An 18107-nucleotide genomic window follows, 5' to 3' on the forward strand; every position below is an offset into this window, starting at 1 on the left:
CCCGGCAGGCATGACACAGCGCTGGCTGTACGGGCTGTGCTGGGGCACCAAAGGAAAGGGAGGATTTCAGGGACTGCCCCAGACAGAATAAACAAAGTCAGGACATTGTTTGCAACTGGATCTCATCTACAAACAGGAAGGGTGTTTTTTCTCAGCACCGCGCTAACGGCAGATCACAGCTCCAGCCCTGGGAAACTCCTCGGCGCATGCAAAGCCGGTGAGCCAGCTTCCTCCGGCAGCGGAAGGGGAGAGGAGAGCGGTCACTGTTCGGGTTCACAGCAGTGAACCAGTGCAGAGCTGGAACGGGTGCACGCTTGTTAAAAAGCCCCACTGACAGCTTCAGCTGCCCCCTCGGACTGTGAAATTTTTACCAACATGACATATTCAGAGCAGTTTCAGCCCGTAACTACCTGATACAAGCAAACAAGAAGTCTGACTGCTACGGACAGAGCGAGCCCATGCTGTACCCACAGATAAAGTGCACTAACTCCGACTGACTCACAGGGGCACTATCAGCGTAAGTATTTTGAGAGGTGCTAGTTCTTTTAAAAAAGGAATATCAAGCACATTTGATTTCAGAAGGAAACAGTGGGTATTTTTAAGACTTTCCTGATTTTCAAGAAAATCTGATTTGGGGATGGCCCAGGTGAAAGCCTCTGGGTGGGTGGAGGATGCACACAGAAGCGGGAGGATACCTGCACACATCTGTATTGCCCCTCCAGGTCTCCATTTCAGCCTGGCTGCCCTGGCCTGTTGCCGGCTAAGCAGCCTCCTCCCAGGCCTGGGGCAGAGCGAGGGACTGCCGTGCCCCTATCTCTCCCCCTGACCCATTGCCAGCCCCACACAAACGCACGTGACAAGTGAGCATGAGAACCTATAGCAGATCCTCAAAGCAGATGAATTTTTCTCGCCTCCTGCGGTACCTGCAAAGGTGGATTATGGATATGGCCTGTCAGTGCCTCTTTTGCTCATCAAATCCCCAAACTTTGTCATTGCCAAACTTTGTGCCAGTTGGCTGCCATGGGGAAAAAAGCCACCCGCCGCTCAGGGCCGCTGCAATAACTGCTAATGAAGGGCAGCTGCCTTCAAAAATGGATCAGCTTGTTCTCAGCTGCTGGTAATACACTCTGAAGCTTCATAATAGCGCTCCCCAGGCTGCAAATCCCAACAAACCTTTCATTTTACTTTCCCTTCCGCAGCCGCTGTTGCCGCAGCAGCAATACGGCTGCCTTGAATTTCTCTCTTTGTCTGCTCAATAGCATCCTGGTGGTATCGGTGCTGCCGGCGGGAAGGAGCTGCCTTCTGCCGTGCTCCTCAATCATTGTTTCCCCCTGCCTAAAAAGGGACCGTGGTCGTCACCGCTGCTGGGGGAAGGCGAGAAACAGGCCTGGGGTTGTCCTCTGACACACGCTGGCAGCGCTCAGCTCAACTGACAGCCACGGGGATGGGCCACAGGGATGGGAGAAGGCGGGGGACCACCAGAGCGCTGCACAGGATGGGCTTGGTGGGGCGACCGAAGGGGCTGAAGGCATTTTGAGAGGCCGCGACACGATGCTGAAGCTGCAAAGAGCAGTCCCTGGGATGCCAGAGGCACCGGGCAGCCCAGGGATCCCTGCGCCCCAGGGGCTTTGTGCAGCAGAGCGAGGGGCTGGGGGCTCCGTGCTGGCGGTGGCAGGGTTGCTGTGCTGTGCAGGGACACCTCGGGGCCATACTAAGGTCCCCAGTGCTCCAGGTGACTCTGCAGGGGCATCAATGCCCAGAGGGCTCCCCTGGCTCTTCTGGGTGCGTCTCCTGGGCACCATAATGGGAACAGTGGTCTCTGGCCATTTCAAACTTGATTTTAAAAGTCAGGTTGGCTTAAGAAGCAGATCCAGTTCTCCGCTCTGAGAGGAAGAGATTTATTCCCATGCAGGCTGAGGAAGGGACTAGCAGACTTGCTCTGGGTCCCCCAGTGAGACCTGAGACCAGGCTTGGGCCACAGCCACGTCTCCCTGCCTACACCAGGCTGGCGCAGGGGCCAGCTTGGTCCTTCCTCTGCAGGGAGCTGAGGGAGAGATACTGAGTCACCTTCTCGCTTTTCTTCTGCCTTAGCCCTTGTATCGAAGAGGATGGAGACCACCATCTTTCCAGCCAGAAGGAAGAGACAGGACTGTCACTGGGGCTGGCGTTTAGCTACTATGTGCCCTCGTATCACCTCCCCTCGCCACCACTCTCGCAGGCTCAGGAGACAGCCAGCGCGTCAGCCAAGGACTCTCTTATCATTCCTTCCCACCCCATCTAACAAGCTCTTTACACCTACAGACCACAAACACTTGGGTTTGTTTTTATAATAGCGTGCATGCCATCTGGCAAAACGAAATACGCTTCTCGCAAGTATCTCTACAAGGCAGAGCTACGAAATGCAGCTGGTTGTGACAGCGTGGTGGGAATCAAGGGAAGGAGCCAAAGAAGCCGGTGCTGCAGCTGGGCAGCCAGAGCCATCTCCCAGGCTTTGCGTCCTGCATGAAACAGGCACTGGAGAAAAATGCAACGAGAGGCAGTGCCACGAAGCCAGGGACTTGATGGTCCTCTCAGTCGAGTGCTCTCTGCTACATAACCACGCTTGTCCTGCTTCTTTGCGTTTTTCTATGGACCTCGCTGTTTTTGGAGTAGACTTAGGGAGGAAAATGGAATTTTCTCTTCCCAGCCTGGCCTGTAGTCTAAACTCCTGAGAGCTGCAGCTTTGAATACCCTAATGGAAATCTCACTTTTTCCAGAGATACTTATTGTAGTCCCTAGGGGTGTATATAAAGGCCAGGCAATGGCACTGTCATCACTGTCTTCTCAAAAGAGGAAGCTTTGCTCAGCCTTCGCAGAGCATATCTGCAGGTGCGTTCTCCGGGGACTCCCAGCTCCGGACCCCGGATGAGCACAGGTCCCTTCCTCCAGCCACCACCTACAGCACCCGCAGACGCATCCTCCCGCACCCAGCTGGGGCACCGTTGGGAGCTCCTGCTCCTCAGCAAGGGGTCACACAGAAAACTACCACAGTACAAACTCAGTACAAAAACTTAAGGAAGGGGAAGGTGATATTTATTTTAACCTAAAACTGATTTCTCTAATGTGTCACTCACACCTGCACACCTACAAACTCACACTCATGCATTCACCGAAAGGTAGATGTCCATGTGGCATGGTCAGGGTCACTGTGTGCAACACAGAGGACAAGGGACACCCACTAGCAAGTCCTAACAACAGCTCTGGCACCCCTCCTCATTGACAGCAAAGAACTGGGTTTTGGACACATTTTTCACATGCTTTAGGAGTCAATGGTTATTACAGGCTGATCTTTATCTCAGTGTCTTGCTTACTCACCCCCCATAAACCCTAGGAAAGCTGCTGCCTGTTGTCTCCTTTCCCTCATTTTGGGCACCTTATCTAAGCCTTCCTCTTGGAACCACAGGAAGCGCAATGGCACATCACAGTGTAACCTTGCTCTCATTATCAGGGAACAGGTCTTATAGTGATGAGCCATCTATGCTGCGGCCTTATCACAGCACAGACCTCCTGGTCCTGACGCAAACCACACAGCCCGCCGTGTTTACCCATTTGTTTGCTGTCGGCTCTGTCTTTGGTGATCAGCACAGGCCATCCCTGCATCCCTTGTTCTAGCGTTCCTGCTGGTGTTTTCACACATACTTTTCCATTCACATTCCATCCACACTAACCTTAATATTTCCATTACAAACCTCTACAGGTACTTCCACCAAAGGCAGGATTCCTATTACAAATCACATGAATGCTGCTAGTAAATTTTAAGTCTAAGCCGGCCCGGCTAGCTCCGACTGCTAGCAACAGGCTGGTTCACATTTAATGGTGTTTTATGCCAATGTGGATAAATGGCTCCTCCAGGCAGCTGGCTTATGAGCTTCTCAAGGTGAAGGTACCTCCAACCACAGGAATGTGAGCAGCCCTCAGGCCACCTTCCCATGCCTGGGCACTGAGACGTGCCTGGGGCACAGCCGCAGGGCAGCAGGCAGGAACGTGAAGGTCTGCAGGGACTGTGTGTCCACGTGGGCAGCCAGAGCACCCAAGAAGAGGCCAAAGGGAGTAGGAAAGAGACAGAGATGCAAGCTCTGGGCTGTGCCTCAGCCACTGCATTCATCCTTGGCTGTGCTACTGGGGCCTTGAATGCTCCAGAAGTCAGCAGCTGAGATACCACCTCTTGGAAAATGAATTGCTGAAACATGATTATTAGTAACAAAATAAGAGCCTTATCACTGTGGATGGAGAATTTCCTTTTCTACCATACATTCTCCCCATGTCATAAATGTAATTCAGCAATCATTAGATGTGACCAAAGGTTAAGCACTGTGTAGGGTGGCTTTACGGAGAGTGAGAGACCTGAGAGCTGACACTGAGTGTGGGCAACTCTACCTCCCAGTCTTCACTCATCATTCGATTAATGCTGGAGAAAGCCCATGAGAGAAACAAGTGAACTCTCTAGCAACACTATACTGTTCCAAAAATTAAACACCACTTTTTAGTGTCCACCCCTGGAGGATCCTGGAGCACTTAGTGCCGTTTAGCTTAGTGATAAAGAACTGCCTGAAAACCATGCTAGGGAATGGGTGGTTTCCCACCCAAATCCTTCAAGGGAAATACTGAGGCACGGAGAGGTGAAAAGAAGGTACATATGTTTGCAGGAGAAGAGTCCCTCCACAGTGGCAGGCACAGCTCCCAGTCCTGATTCACATCACTGCACCTACAGGGCTCCTCCTCCCCCTGCAACGGCAATTACCCAAAACCGCCATTATTCTCCCGAAACTCTCAGTGTTACTGAAATGTAATTTCCACCTCACTAACCAGAGGTGAGACCATACAACCGGGCAATCCAGACTCCTTGGACAATGCCAACAAGCAAAACTGAAAGTCAGTAACTCCCACCTGGTACTGTTAAACTCCAGAAAAGCTCTGAGCTGGAAGAGTTTCTAGGACAGACTGAGCATCCCCTTCTCTGTGCACTCCAGCCGCACATCTGAGACTCCCCAACGTTACTCCTCCAACAGCTTCCTGCCGTAAATCAGAGTGCTGCTAATCTGACTGCAATAACTCATCCCAAGTGCTGCCACATCCACATGGATGAGCCACGAAGGGAACACATGCAGTGCAGGTAAGACATGATGCAACATGGGTGAAAAAATCTGTTCTAGCTACCACAGAGAACCAAAGTACTGAAGACACAGCAACAGCCCAGGCTAGCACATGCAAGCACAAGCCCTCCAAGGATGCTTTGGGATCATTTCCATCGCTGACACCCAGCCACCAGGCTGGCCACTGGGTCCTCAGCAGTGCACTGCTTACAGGTACCTCAAAGTCAGCTCCCATGCCTGGGACTTCATCTGCTTCAAGGCTGAGCAGGTCTGGAGGATGCCGGCAATGGGAAAGATCAAGCCAGCCCAACCAGCTTGCCCTGGAACCTGACCCTCTCAGTCCAGGGAATGGCAGGTCCCACAGGGAGCTGCTTGTTGCCACCTCCTCTCATGCCTCACTCAAGAGTCCGAGCCCGAGGGAATCACCCTCACCCCCCAAAGGACAAGGGGAGCCTCTGGTACACCATGAGATGATGCTGGTTTGCAGTTCCCAGGGCTGGTGAGTTTGACCAGCCTGCTATCAGTTCAAGCTAATATACGTCATACTTTCCCTTGCAGTGGCCAGGAGCTTGTAGGTCAGAACTAACCCCCTGGGACTGCTTTTCCTGGATATTTGGTAACCACTGCAGACCACAGAGCAAATCTATAATTCACCATCTGCATGATGCACCACTGACTAAACAGTGCACAGATTGCAATTACGAGTGTCTTTCAATTCTGTGTCTTGAGCGTGCACCGGTGTCCATGATCCAGGATCCATTAGAAACACCAAACTGTTTCATTAACTGAGGTACGTCAGGGCCATGGAGAGCTGGAGCGATGCCTACGTGCAAACTGTGTGACAGTGAGGGATGTGCTGAGGAACTTCCCCAAAGTGTTGCACAGGCAGTGACAATGATGAAACCCTGAATGGATGTGACAGCTTTGGAGCCGACACCAATTGTCCATCACTCGCCCGTGTGAAGCCTGTGCAGGCACAAAGAGGAACAATTTCTCACAAACTCATGCCTGCTGTCAGACAAAAAGGCTGCAGAGAAAGTCAGGTACGTCTAACTGTCCACTTTCTGGGAGGTGCCTGAGACATTCAAAGACATCTGCATGAATTTGTGATCGTTATCCTTCATCACAAAAACAATATATCATGTCAAGCCACAAACCAAAGGGATTTTGGTAGGAATAAGTAAATAAATGGCTACGTAAGTATCCCAGACAATGTGAAGTTGGATCCAGAGCCTGTTTTGTTTTTTTTCTATCATCTTGCCGCAAAGAAGGCAGAACACAGCCAGGGTGACAGATGAAGGTGAGTGTCAGGCAGCACCCAGGCCTCTCCATAAATGCCAGGTGCCACCTCTTCCTTAAGGAAGGAGGGAAAGCAGGGATGAGTGGCCGGGAAGGGCTCCAGCAGGCAGCACCATCTGCCACCAGCCCTCACACAGCCCCGGTGAGCTGCGGGGGCAAATTCTCAGGCAGAGAAGTCTCCTGCCAGCTCCCAGCCCAGGCACAGCTCCTCTGCAGAAAGCTGCTGGCCATATCCCAGCCTGACCCACAAGATAAACATAAAATTGTGTGTAGCGGTGCTCCTCGGGGCAACCAGCACAGGCCGACTGAGCGTCCCCCACCTGGAACCAAGCTGGGGATCAAAAGCCTGAGCACAAGGGAAGCAAAGCAAAAATCCCCAAAACCGTAAGGCACCAGCACAGCCAGACAAACACCTCCAGGCTCATATGTCTCTGCTCTCCTTATAAAGTCTCCTGACTTTATATATGGGGCACAAAGTTAGAAAAGTGGATATTCAGTCACAGTCTTCATTTCATTTGCGTGGTTTTGTAGCTTTTTTTTGGCTGGAGGGTCTCCATCCATTCTGCAGTTCAGCAGGGATAGAAAGGGGCTCTGCTTTCACACTGGAGTTTTATTTATGCAAACTTTCTTAAATTATTATTACCCCTTTTTTTACAGCTCTAAGAAGCACACTAAATCTACAGAATAACTTGTACCCAAGCAGGCAGCCAACGTACAACTGGTCCTACAGTACCCACAGCTCTGCTGACCAGTGCCCTGGACACGGAGCAGAAGACATGAGGCAGCAGGGAGGTCCCCCTGGCTGTGCTGCCATCAGGCTTTTGCTTACGTTCACGACACTCGCAGCCCACTCACAGCAGGACTCCCTGACTGCATCTACGCTTTTCCTGCAATCTGGAAAATGATGTCACCAAGCAAATGTAGTATCTCAGGCAGTCAGGCAAACATCTGGAAGACAATATCTGGCAGGACTTGGCCTCCTCGGCCATGCCTGGCACACCAGTGCAGGAGGAGCCCTGGCACAGCAGCACAGTATCCATCTTTTGCAGGAGGCTTTAATCAAGATTCTTCTGTTGTTTGAGAAGAAGCAACGCAGGTAAGTCTTAGGAAACATAAACCTCATTTGTGATACAGAAGAACCTGCAATGAAAGTCCTAAAGAAGTTAATCACTAAAGTTTAGTGCGACCACGCACTGCCAGACACTCAGACACTTGGCAAACCATCTTTTGCTCATCCATGACCAGCTTTCTGACAGCAGGCATACAGGGCATTTACAAAGAAGGAGCTGCAGGTATAACAAGACTCACTCTTGCTTTAAAAGATGCACAACAGTGACTGTCAGTTAACCGAAAAACCTATGCTGGGAAGTTGATGATTCAAACTCAGGTAAAGATCAGTGTTTCCAGGGGCTCCCCATCCTCCCAACAGCTGCAGGTTTCAGCTGCACGTTTGCACCACTGGTTTCAGGGTGAATTCTCAGCTGGGAGAGCTCCCCCGTAATCTTCATGTGCCCCCCTCCAGCCATGCCCACTTTTGGGGAAACCCACTTGTCTGTCTGTATAGGTAAGGAAACGTCTCTTACGTTTTGCAGGGCGTCTTGATACTGTGGCAGTGAAGAGAGCTGTGACTCAGAGTGGTACGGGGACAACCCTTTCCTCAGAGTCCTCAGGTCCCCTGTGCTGGACTGCTGCAAAGACAACGACAGAAAACAGACAGTCCGTATTAACGAGAAGAAGGAAAGCTGTGCCCCTCCTGCTGTATTGGCTTTTCCCATGACCGCTTCTGTCCCATGACCTGTTCCCATTACTTCTCCCTGCAACAGCAGTGACAGTGAACATATTGTCATAAAATGCTTTTTCTATGCCCATACCTGGAGAAAACATTTTCAAGCAGTTGGAGGTGAACGTTCAAGGTCTACTCCATTAAGTGATACAGCAAGAAGGCATTTTTATTTTACCTAAGTTCCTATATGTTCATTAAAAACATTTGTTAAGATGCAAATGAAAAAATATTTGTAAGACTTCAGATTAAATCAAAATCAGCAAAAGAAATCCACCAGGAGACATTTTCTAGATTTTTCTTTTTAAAACACCATAGGTTATTCCAATCACCTGCATGTGGAAAGCAATGAGAGTTTGTAAACAGTGCTACTGTGATTCACCTAAGCTTGCAAAATGTGTGTGACAGAACAGTTTCTTACTTGGTTATAAATTTGCATGCACCCAAAGGTCTTAAACAAAGTCAAATAAATAAAGGTAGTCTGTATGACCCTAGAAACGAGATAAATGCAATCAATAGTCTGTGCTCAAAGGGAGAAGCAGCACTGGGTGTCGAGAGTACTGAATAATCTCTCTGGACAAAGTTTCTGCCTCATGTTATTAGTTCTCTCTCTCTGTGATTCTGAAACAGGACGGTCCTAGAATGAGAGGAGTTTCTCATTTATAAAAGTACACCCATAAAAAGCCAATACACAAGTAGCCAAAATCAAAGGTCTGGGAGAAGATTATATCTTTTTATTACTGATAAACATCCTCATTAACTTTTCATATTTTTAAGAATATCAAGTGCACTGTCCTCTATTTTAAAGCTATAAAATCATAACCTTTTAGATTTTTATGCTCCATTAAGACTTTCGACCTGCATTTGCTGCAGAAATGATGTTTTCTACTTCAAAAGAACCAAAGAAAAGCCACTGGTGCAATAAAATTTAACAGGAAATCTCATAAATCAGCTCAACTGTATATAAAAACCCCTCAGTAACCCCAAAGGCCTGACCATAACCAAGACTTTGGGGACTGCGGCCGTACACAGATCTTTGGAAATAGGAAAGTTCATTTCCATTTCTTGCTCCCATTTAGCAGAGAAGAATTGGTGCATTCAGAGCGGATACGTAATTTTCTATCAGCGTCAGAAACATTTTCTTCTAGCTACATGGCCTGTTTTAGGACGTGTTCAGCTTTGGTTTCATTTCAAAATGTTGTTTTCTTAGGTTAAAACATCTAGTGTGACCCAGTGCTTTCACAACCATTCTGGCACGCTCACCCTATCAACTTTCCTTTTATAAGCTGTGAAGAGAAGGGCAGTTTTCAAGAAAGCCATCATGAGAAATGGATGCTAGTCCTGTATCACTCAATCTGCTGGGAACTGTTGTGCCTCACATCGAGTCAAGTGATACGGAATGACTTCAGCATATTGGATGTCTGGGATTCCCCTGAATTTACAAGGTGGCATCAGAGAAGATGGTGGCCTATATTTCTTTTGCATTTCACAATAGAGAGTCAGAGACAGAAAGATCTGAAGGAGATAACTCCTTCTGAAGCTAAAAAGTGACTGCTGCAAAACTGAGTTTCCTTCACCATGCCTGGGAGGTATATACTTTCAGAGGAAGGTTAGCAGGTCACAAAGGCAGATGATGAGAAGAGTCTTAGTTTACTGGCATTGTCCCAGGCATGTGTTGTATAGGGGTCTCTTGGTGGTTATCCTGAAAGGATTTTACCCTGGCTGGTTATGCTTCCACTGCCCTGCTGTGTGCAAGCTCTTCTTCACTATTGTATGTGCACAGGGGGACAGCAACCTCCTGGGGAGGACCCGACACTCTGCTACCCACTCCTTTAGTTTATCAGCTCAGGAGCTCATGCACCCTTCCCTGACATCTGTGACGAACGGGCTCTTGCATGGGCAAGGGAAAAGCAGAATAAAACAGCAGAGTGAAAATGTGAGGTTGTAGCTTTGTGCTGGAGACCCCAGAGGTCACAGATCTCCTCCAAGGCTCTGCTCCAGAAGGACGTGCGTTGCCTCGCCAGTGTTTAGAGGCCCTGGATTGCTCAGACTTTTGCAAACCACACTGAGATTTGCAAGATGCCACATGCTTATGGGGCACCAGGAGTGAAGAAACAGGCATGAGAGAGAGAGATCTGGTGGACATTCGTTTGCATCCCAGAAACTTGTTCTCTTGCCCCCAGATCTGAACGGGTTGGTCTACGTTAGACATAGCATGTGTTTCATCACGCTACAGCTTGTCCTCATAGAAAGTCAAAACGCCTCGCCCACCAAAGCAAGTAAGGCAACCAGACCTAAGCCTAGCCAACACACAATACCATACTGCTGTGGCTAAAAATACGCTAGTTTAAATTGATTTAATTTAACTGCCCTATGCTCCTGCCTGGAGCAAGAGTCTGCATTAATTTCAATTTGGCTTAAATTGGTTGAAATCGTGTTGGTAAATATACAGATACAGTCAAAACTCTGCTCTAACAAGTGTTTATAATGGATTAGTTCTATTGCTTTTTTTAAGCAAATCCCATTTAAGACAGTGCACTTGTGTGTGACAAAACTATTGTTAGGTTGTTTCAGTGACTGCTGATTATGAATCTGACCTAATGCATTCAATTTGATGGAAAGATTCCCACTAAGTTCAATGAACATCAAAACAAGCTTTTAATTAAAGAAAGGAAAAAGGAAAAAAAAATAAAAGGAAAAGAAAAAGAAAAGCCATCTAAGAAATAAAAATGCTAAACGGAGATCTGTCCAGAAGAGGAATGAGGTGTTTGGGCCATGGGGTAGGTTTGGTAGGGCAAGAAGAATCTTCATCTGCCATTATTTATAACTCATCTGTGTTGGAGATGGCCAAAGAACCACTTTTTCCTACCGCTGCCAGCCATAAAGCCAGTCCCTTTCACGAGAACACCACTCAATGCAATTTGCCCTCTACATTTTCTAGAATTTGTTTCAAAATGTATCTTACTCTAAGTATTTTTTACAACAGCCTACCAATCACCGTTCTGCACTATTTATTTTCCTTGCACTAAAAGCAAACGTGTATTTCTTCACCATAGAAGGAAAACTGCTTTTTCTTCCTTTTTTAAATTAAAATGGTGCAGTGACATGTATTCATCAGACCTCCCTAAATATTTACACATTCATTGGGCTTTGCTATCAGTGTTAGAGCTAACCAGGAAAAGAAAGTGAATCCCTCATTAAAAAGCAATATGACTAATGATGCATCAGAATGAGTAGCCATTACTCCACTTAAACCTAAATTAAAAATCCTGGTATTTGCATTGTCAATTCACTCACAAAATGAAATCTCTTATTACCTTACCCAATTTTCATTACGGAGACGTAAGTGGATCCCAAATTGCTTTTCTAGTCCGAATGGCATTTTAAAGTACAATCCCTGATCATCTCTGTTCATCGTCATTGTTGGAGATTATCTCAATTAATGGGCAACATGTCTATAATAAATTACCCTTCAGGTAAAATCACTTCACATTTCTGGAGTTTCAAGGAATTTATCAGCAAAATCATTTTCATCTGAACTAAAATTCCATGGGAGAGTGCTGTTTCGATTGAACTTTTATTGGGAATGTTTTCTAAGCTGAGGAGCAGAGAGAGAGGGAGGGACACTAGTGATAGGACGAGAGGAAATGGCCTCAAGTTGCGCCAGGGGAGGTTTAGATTGGACGTGAGGAAAAATTTCTTTACTGAAAGAGTGGTGAAACATTGGAAGAGGCTGCCCAGGGAAGTGGTTGAGTCCCCATCCCTGGAAGTATTTAAAAGACGTGTAGATGAGGCGCTTAGGGACATGGTTTAGTGGGCATGGTGGTGTTGGGTTGACGGTTGGACTCGATGATCTTAGAGGTCTTTTCCAACCTTAATGATTCTATGATTCTATGACACAGAAAAGGAGACCAAGAGAGAGCTGAGGAGTCTCATAGTCAGTCTTTACTCAACCTGATCAAATGTATAACTTGCATAACCTGAAATACACTTGTCCCCAGCAAACGCCAACAACTGGCCATTGACTACTCTGGAGTAGCTCTTGCTCTTTTACTGTGAATTTTTTTCAAACACTAGTTTCATCCAAATGTTAAAAAAAAAAGGAAAAGGAAAGGAAATAGAGAGAAAGAAAGCAACTCCTGACTTTCACAGCGGTATGAAAGCGCAAGACCGCCCCTAGGCCTAACTCAGCATCACTCTACATGGTGTTGCCTCCCTTTACCGGCCGATGAGCACGGGGACGAGTCTGCAGACCCGTCTTCAGCGCAGACCTGTGCTACACACTGCCAACGCTGACAGCTCCACAGTGGTCCCTCAGACACAATAACTCTTCATTATCTGGAAATAATGACATGACATTTATTGCTGAATTTTAAAACCAGGCAGAACTTGAAGTGACCCCGGAAGATACTGCTCTTGGACCAAAGCCCGAGATCTTTGTCAGCCCTGTTATGAAAGAAATGGACCTAGACATGCCCCTCCTGGCAGGGAAGGGAGTTTTGCCTACTCATATCAGTGAGAAAAGAATAGGACCAACAAATCAGGTTTTTAGTAAAAACAGACTGCAAACCCAACTTTTTCTCTGTCTAGAAAACAGAAGCAATTTGATTATTAACATGGGTGGAAAATGGTATTTTCCATAAAAAATAATGTTATCATTTTAAATACTTTAGACAGAAATTAAAGTCTTGGTGCTTACCAAAGCCTAAAATTACATTTTTAAAAACATCAGCAAACACTTGTCCCTATCAAAGCTTTCTATCCTGCTAGCAGGGAAAAGAAATGGTGGCCTCTGACTTTTTGACCTGATGTGCTGAGTGATTCAATTTGAAAATAACACAAATAACACAAGAAGATGGATGGTGTTTGTGGTATTTTAAGGTCAAAGTACTAAGAAGAAACATTTATTTTCCTTTCCGTTTCTGTCCACTAAAGTCAGATAGTGCAGTGGCCAATGTTGAACCAACTGTGAAGATAAAGTGTTGAAAACTTATAGAGAAGTTAGACAAATCATCTTTTCTGTTACCCTTCAGTGTTACTTGGGACAAAAAAGAAGACAAGGATTTAATTCCAAGGCACTTTGGTGTAACAAAATGGACCATTCTTAACAGAAATTAAATACAGAAAGACAGAAATTTACTTGACAGATATTTCTCAGCATTTATGAAAGAGATCAGCAAAAATCCCAGAACGATTGCAATTAGAATTATGTGCTGAACTGACCGAGAAAAATTAAAAAGCGACACTGTCAGCTTCCAGTAATTAATGAATTAGCATTCAAAACAGGGTTGTTACATAAGTAGTCTTTAATTGAAAACACTATTTTCTCCTTTCGCATAAGTTGTAACAGCTGAAGGCTGAACAGAGGTTAAAAATAAAAAATTAATCATAAATGATCAGTTTGACCCTGCGCCCTTTGGAAATATTAAAGCCTTTAAAAAGAGTTACAGCTTCCCTTCTCCCCACGGGCTGTGGGGTCACCTTGGAGCAATTTGGGTGTCTACACACGGGCATCCTGTGCCTGAGTGTATCCAAGGCACCCGCGGAGGCTTGGCAGATGTGATTAAGAGCTGCTGGAGACCTACATCCTTCTGGTGCACGGCAGGAGCCAGGAGGGATAGCCCTGGTGGCACCTGAGGACTACGTCTGAGCACCTGCGATGCTGCTCTCGTCACTTCTTTGTAACTCATTTGTAACCTCCTGCATTGTGAAAGCTTCCTCTCCTGGTCCACACGCCATTTAAAAAAAAAAACAAAAAACAAAAAACAAGCACCAATTTGAAGGCCAGGAGTCCTACAAAGCCCCTTTTTGTTTGCCTCTGGGGGGGTCCCTTTATAAAGGGATGGAAAAATGTGTCCAGAATGAAGAGGAGAATCCAGCATACATGAGTCACCAACAGCAGACTTCCCAGAGGACTGTCATTTCAGAGGCTTTATAATAATCAGCTTCGTTTTCCTACAACGCAGACCCACTGGCACTAAGCTCAAGAGACAGCAGATTACACAGCACACCACTTAAATTTATGAGTATTATACCTGCTATTCAACATAACATTAGAAGAAACTATGTATCTTAACATGAAATGCAACTAGATGGAAAGGAATATTGTGACGAACTCAATATAGGCAATAGAAGATACCCTTATTGACACCAGCTGAGAAGATTTTCTTTGCAGAACTGAATATGCCACACCATCACCCAGCCCTCAGAGACAACCAATTTCCATTTTTTAGTGGCTACTCCACCCTTTTACGAAGCACAGGATTTCCTTTAGCTGTCATTTAAACATCAGGGTGAACATGGTCCTTAGCAATAGGGCAAGGGCATCCCATCCTGACCATGTAAGCCCATAAGGATTTGGGCTTATGATCTGGGTAATTCTCTATATGAAAAAAAGTCTGTAAGAAAAAAATGTCATTCTTACTTCATATTCTAGTTTTACCCCATAAATCTCGGATGTTAGATGGAAAACTCTGCTGAGACCTTGGCTTTTGATTATATATATGTGTGAAGAGAAAAAGGAGGAAGGTTTTATTTCAGTCCACTGGGTCAGGCCGCCTTCATCTTTACGGACTCTTGTACTGCCCATTACCTGAATTACTTGCCTGTCACTGTAATATAAATTCTTAAACCTACCGGCAACAATTTTCTAAACCATAATTGTTCCAGTAATTGAAACCGCCTCAATTTTGACACTCAACAACCCATTGTTTGCAACCGGGTAATTAAATGGAAGGTTTAGCTCAAAATCTTTTCCTGTTATTTCCTGCAGCAATTTAGCTAAGAGTACCAACTTCTCTCCAGGTAGGTAAATGGCTTTGGTTTGAAGTTGGTCAAAACTCAGATGTTACTAAACAATGCCTTTTGCAAAAGTACAGGAGGGAAATAAAAAATAATTAGGGGCTTATTTAATACATTAAGACAAGTAAAAAATGGAAATCGCCAACATTAGCATGTGAAAGAACAAGCAATCAGAGCCCCAAAAACCAGCAGCAATATTAAAAGGCAGCCCCCGGATCCAAGAAGCTGTTTGTGGATGCATTAGCTCTCTCTACCTTACTGAAACTTCGTGGCAAGCTGTTGCAGTCAGCCAGCTAGAAGGGAACAGAAGAACATTATACATTTGGAAACTTAACAGAAAAAAGTTATTTTATCATCTTGGAAAAAACTCCATCTTTACCACAGATGACCAAAATAAGCTGGTCTTACATGCAGCGCTTGACAAGATAATGTTATTATTTGAACTTCAACCCCTTTTCACATATTAATGAATGAAGTCTTGCAGAATCCATTATTATCTGCACAAACATTAACATCTTACTATCCCAATTTAGAGCATGGTGACCCCACAAACGGTTGATTAAGCTTGATCACCTTACTCTTATTCACAGCTACGGATATTTTACCATACCCACAGGGTTCCATGGCACTATCAGAACACACCACTCCGTGAGAACAACCTGGCCCAAGGTATCCTTACTGAGTCCAGCAGAGCAGTGATATTTTGCTGCGGTAAAGCAAAGCAGAAACACATCTCAAATAATGTGAAGGCGATGCTGTAAAGCGCCTGCCTTGCGCAGCTCTCACACGGGCACCAGGACAATGGCCCCGGTTTCTCGTGACCTCAGCACCACACACGAGTGGCCCTTTCAGGCAGCCTTGTGCCCCAGTGAACACCCCCTACCACACAAAGATTTCCTCCTTATCTCATTAATTCGTGTTTTAGGGTCTCATGCACCAGGAAGTTGAGGGATGGGCAATTTCACTGTGTGAAGCTAGCAAATAATTGAATTAAGGTTCAGTAATTGCAGTTATCACTACAAGACATATTCAAGCAGAAATAAGCTCAGCAAAGCACATATTTGACTTTAAGTATATGTGAAGAGTCCCATTAGCTTCAACAGCATTTATCAGGCAAGCTGGAAATTACACACATGAGAGTGCAATAAAAAATCAAAGTATTGGATTTTGAAAGAACTCTGCAAATAAGAAAAAAAATTAAGGGATGAGATTAAAACTATTTAACATCTTCCATGTCATGTAATAACATGAGCTTTCTGTAACAGGAGGGATTAAATTCCTTTACACTTGTGCATATCCCTGTTGCACATGCAGTGCATCCAGGGGTCATTCCTTAGACTGGTGACAAAGGCTTTAGAGGACGATGTTCTGCCAAGACACCTACTCTCCCAGTTCCCTCTCCAGTATTCAGCCAGCAGGGCACAAGCGCAGCCTCAGCCAGTTTCATCAGTAAAGCCATTTTCAGTTGTTCGTGTGGAATTGGAAATGGTACGACCCTGAGAATGAGGTGCACAGCCCTTGTACAGCAGCAGCACAGGGAGCCGTAAGGATGCATTTGGACATTGTGCCATGGCTGGACCTCAGCCATTCGCAAACACAACGCAGGAACGAGCATCCCCACTTCTGCCTATGCTCTGACTTTCCCCTCATATCATGAGCTGCATTCATACAAGCTGGAGGGGCAAAGCAGCAGATTTCATCTGGTTGCAATGGTGACAACTGGAATTCTCTATTGTCAGGGGAGCTAACACTTTGGGAAAGGCTTAATAAATCGCAGGAGACAGTCAGTAAGAGGCTTAGCAGATTTTGCTGTGTAAAACCACTCTTGGAAAAATATTTTTATTAGTATCTCAGTGGGGTACGGGCAATAAAAGCAGTGCAAGTTTCAAACCTCTCCATTCTCTGTAGCAACTGAGGTAGGGAACTTTAGTACACTGTTAATATTCAAGAGTGTCTGTATTTTTTTCCTCTTGTTTTATATCAGCAGAGAAAGATCAACCCTGTAACTCATGGGAGACTCAGATAATCAGCTCAAACCAATTTGCAGTATATAATTATAATCACACAACTGGCAGGCTTTGCTCAAGAGAGGATATGGCACAGCTGAGATTCAAGCATCACAGCCTATAACCCAAATAGAAATGCAGCTCAATAGTTAACAAAGCCAAATGGAGCTATAACCATTGACATTCAGTGTAGCCCCTGTCCAGTCTGTGGCTTGTATGCAAGTTTAGGAGTCTCAGACTAATGGAGCGCATCTGTGGCTCATTAGCACCAAAATCAGCCTCTTCATTAGGGATGTCAATGGAGAAGCTAAGGAATGCTGCCCCACTTCCACCAGGCAAGTAGATGTAGATGTGGATGTAGTATTAAGCACATGAATAAACTCACTGGACCATCCCCTGGAGTCACCTTTCATTTTCTCCTAACTGCACTCTGGGCAAGGAGGCCAAAGGGAACCAGCGCACCTCCTCCCAAAAGCTCAGCCACAGCAACGCTGCTGGGGCTGCCTTCAAGGCACTCCCCACATCCCATGAAACGAGGGAGCTGGGAATGAGGAAGGCAAAGACCTGAATCCCCTTCTCATAAATCAGAAAAGGTCCCTTGCAGGCTTTAACTAATGCTGGGACTAAGCTGGCTGAGGGTTCTGCTGGCCGTCTCTCTCTTCTTTTGAACAGCGCTCAGGGCAGGATGGACACTCAAGCCCCTCTCTTCTTGAGGACCACTCAGATGTTCAAAGCTCTCTGCTGAACCAGAACTCGAATAGTCAGGAAGAATCAGTTACAGCCAGTCTTAATTTTTATGAGATAGTTTGAATATTCTTTAAAAGTCTCCTATAAAGATTTAGATTTGCATTTTTGGCTTCATGAAAAGCAAAACAAAACTGAAAATTTTGTCACAAACTTATAGTTTGGGGTAAAGCCGCTTTTTTTTCCAAAAGCAAGGAATGATTAACATCCTTCCCATACTTCCCCAAGTTGTTTTCAGATATCAGACACTGAATTTTTCTTGAGCTGGTCTTGAATTTGGCATTGAACTTACTGCAAAAATCTGTTTTTAAGCCTCTGCAGCTATTGCTTAGTTTCCCCTCGAAA

At 45.8% G+C, this 18107-nt stretch overlaps 1 protein-coding gene across 1 annotated transcript in view; it reads right to left on the minus strand.

The window, feature by feature from the left end:
- The window catches only part of CCDC85C (coiled-coil domain containing 85C), a gene marked incomplete at its 5' end in the record, with an annotated part of 115215 nt that overhangs the window by 17931 nt on the left and 79177 nt on the right, over nucleotides 1–18107 (minus strand). Inside the window, 2 exons of the mRNA XM_019472452.1 lie at nucleotides 8015–8119; nucleotides 15267–15305. Coding sequence (XP_019327997.1) covers nucleotides 8015–8119; nucleotides 15267–15305 — 144 coding nt within the window. The remainder of the gene's footprint in view (nucleotides 1–8014; nucleotides 8120–15266; nucleotides 15306–18107) is intronic.

This window comes from Aptenodytes forsteri, unplaced genomic scaffold (assembly GCF_000699145.1).
Source record: "Aptenodytes forsteri isolate BGI_AS27 unplaced genomic scaffold, ASM69914v1 Scaffold193, whole genome shotgun sequence".
NCBI lineage: Eukaryota > Metazoa > Chordata > Aves > Sphenisciformes > Spheniscidae > Aptenodytes > Aptenodytes forsteri.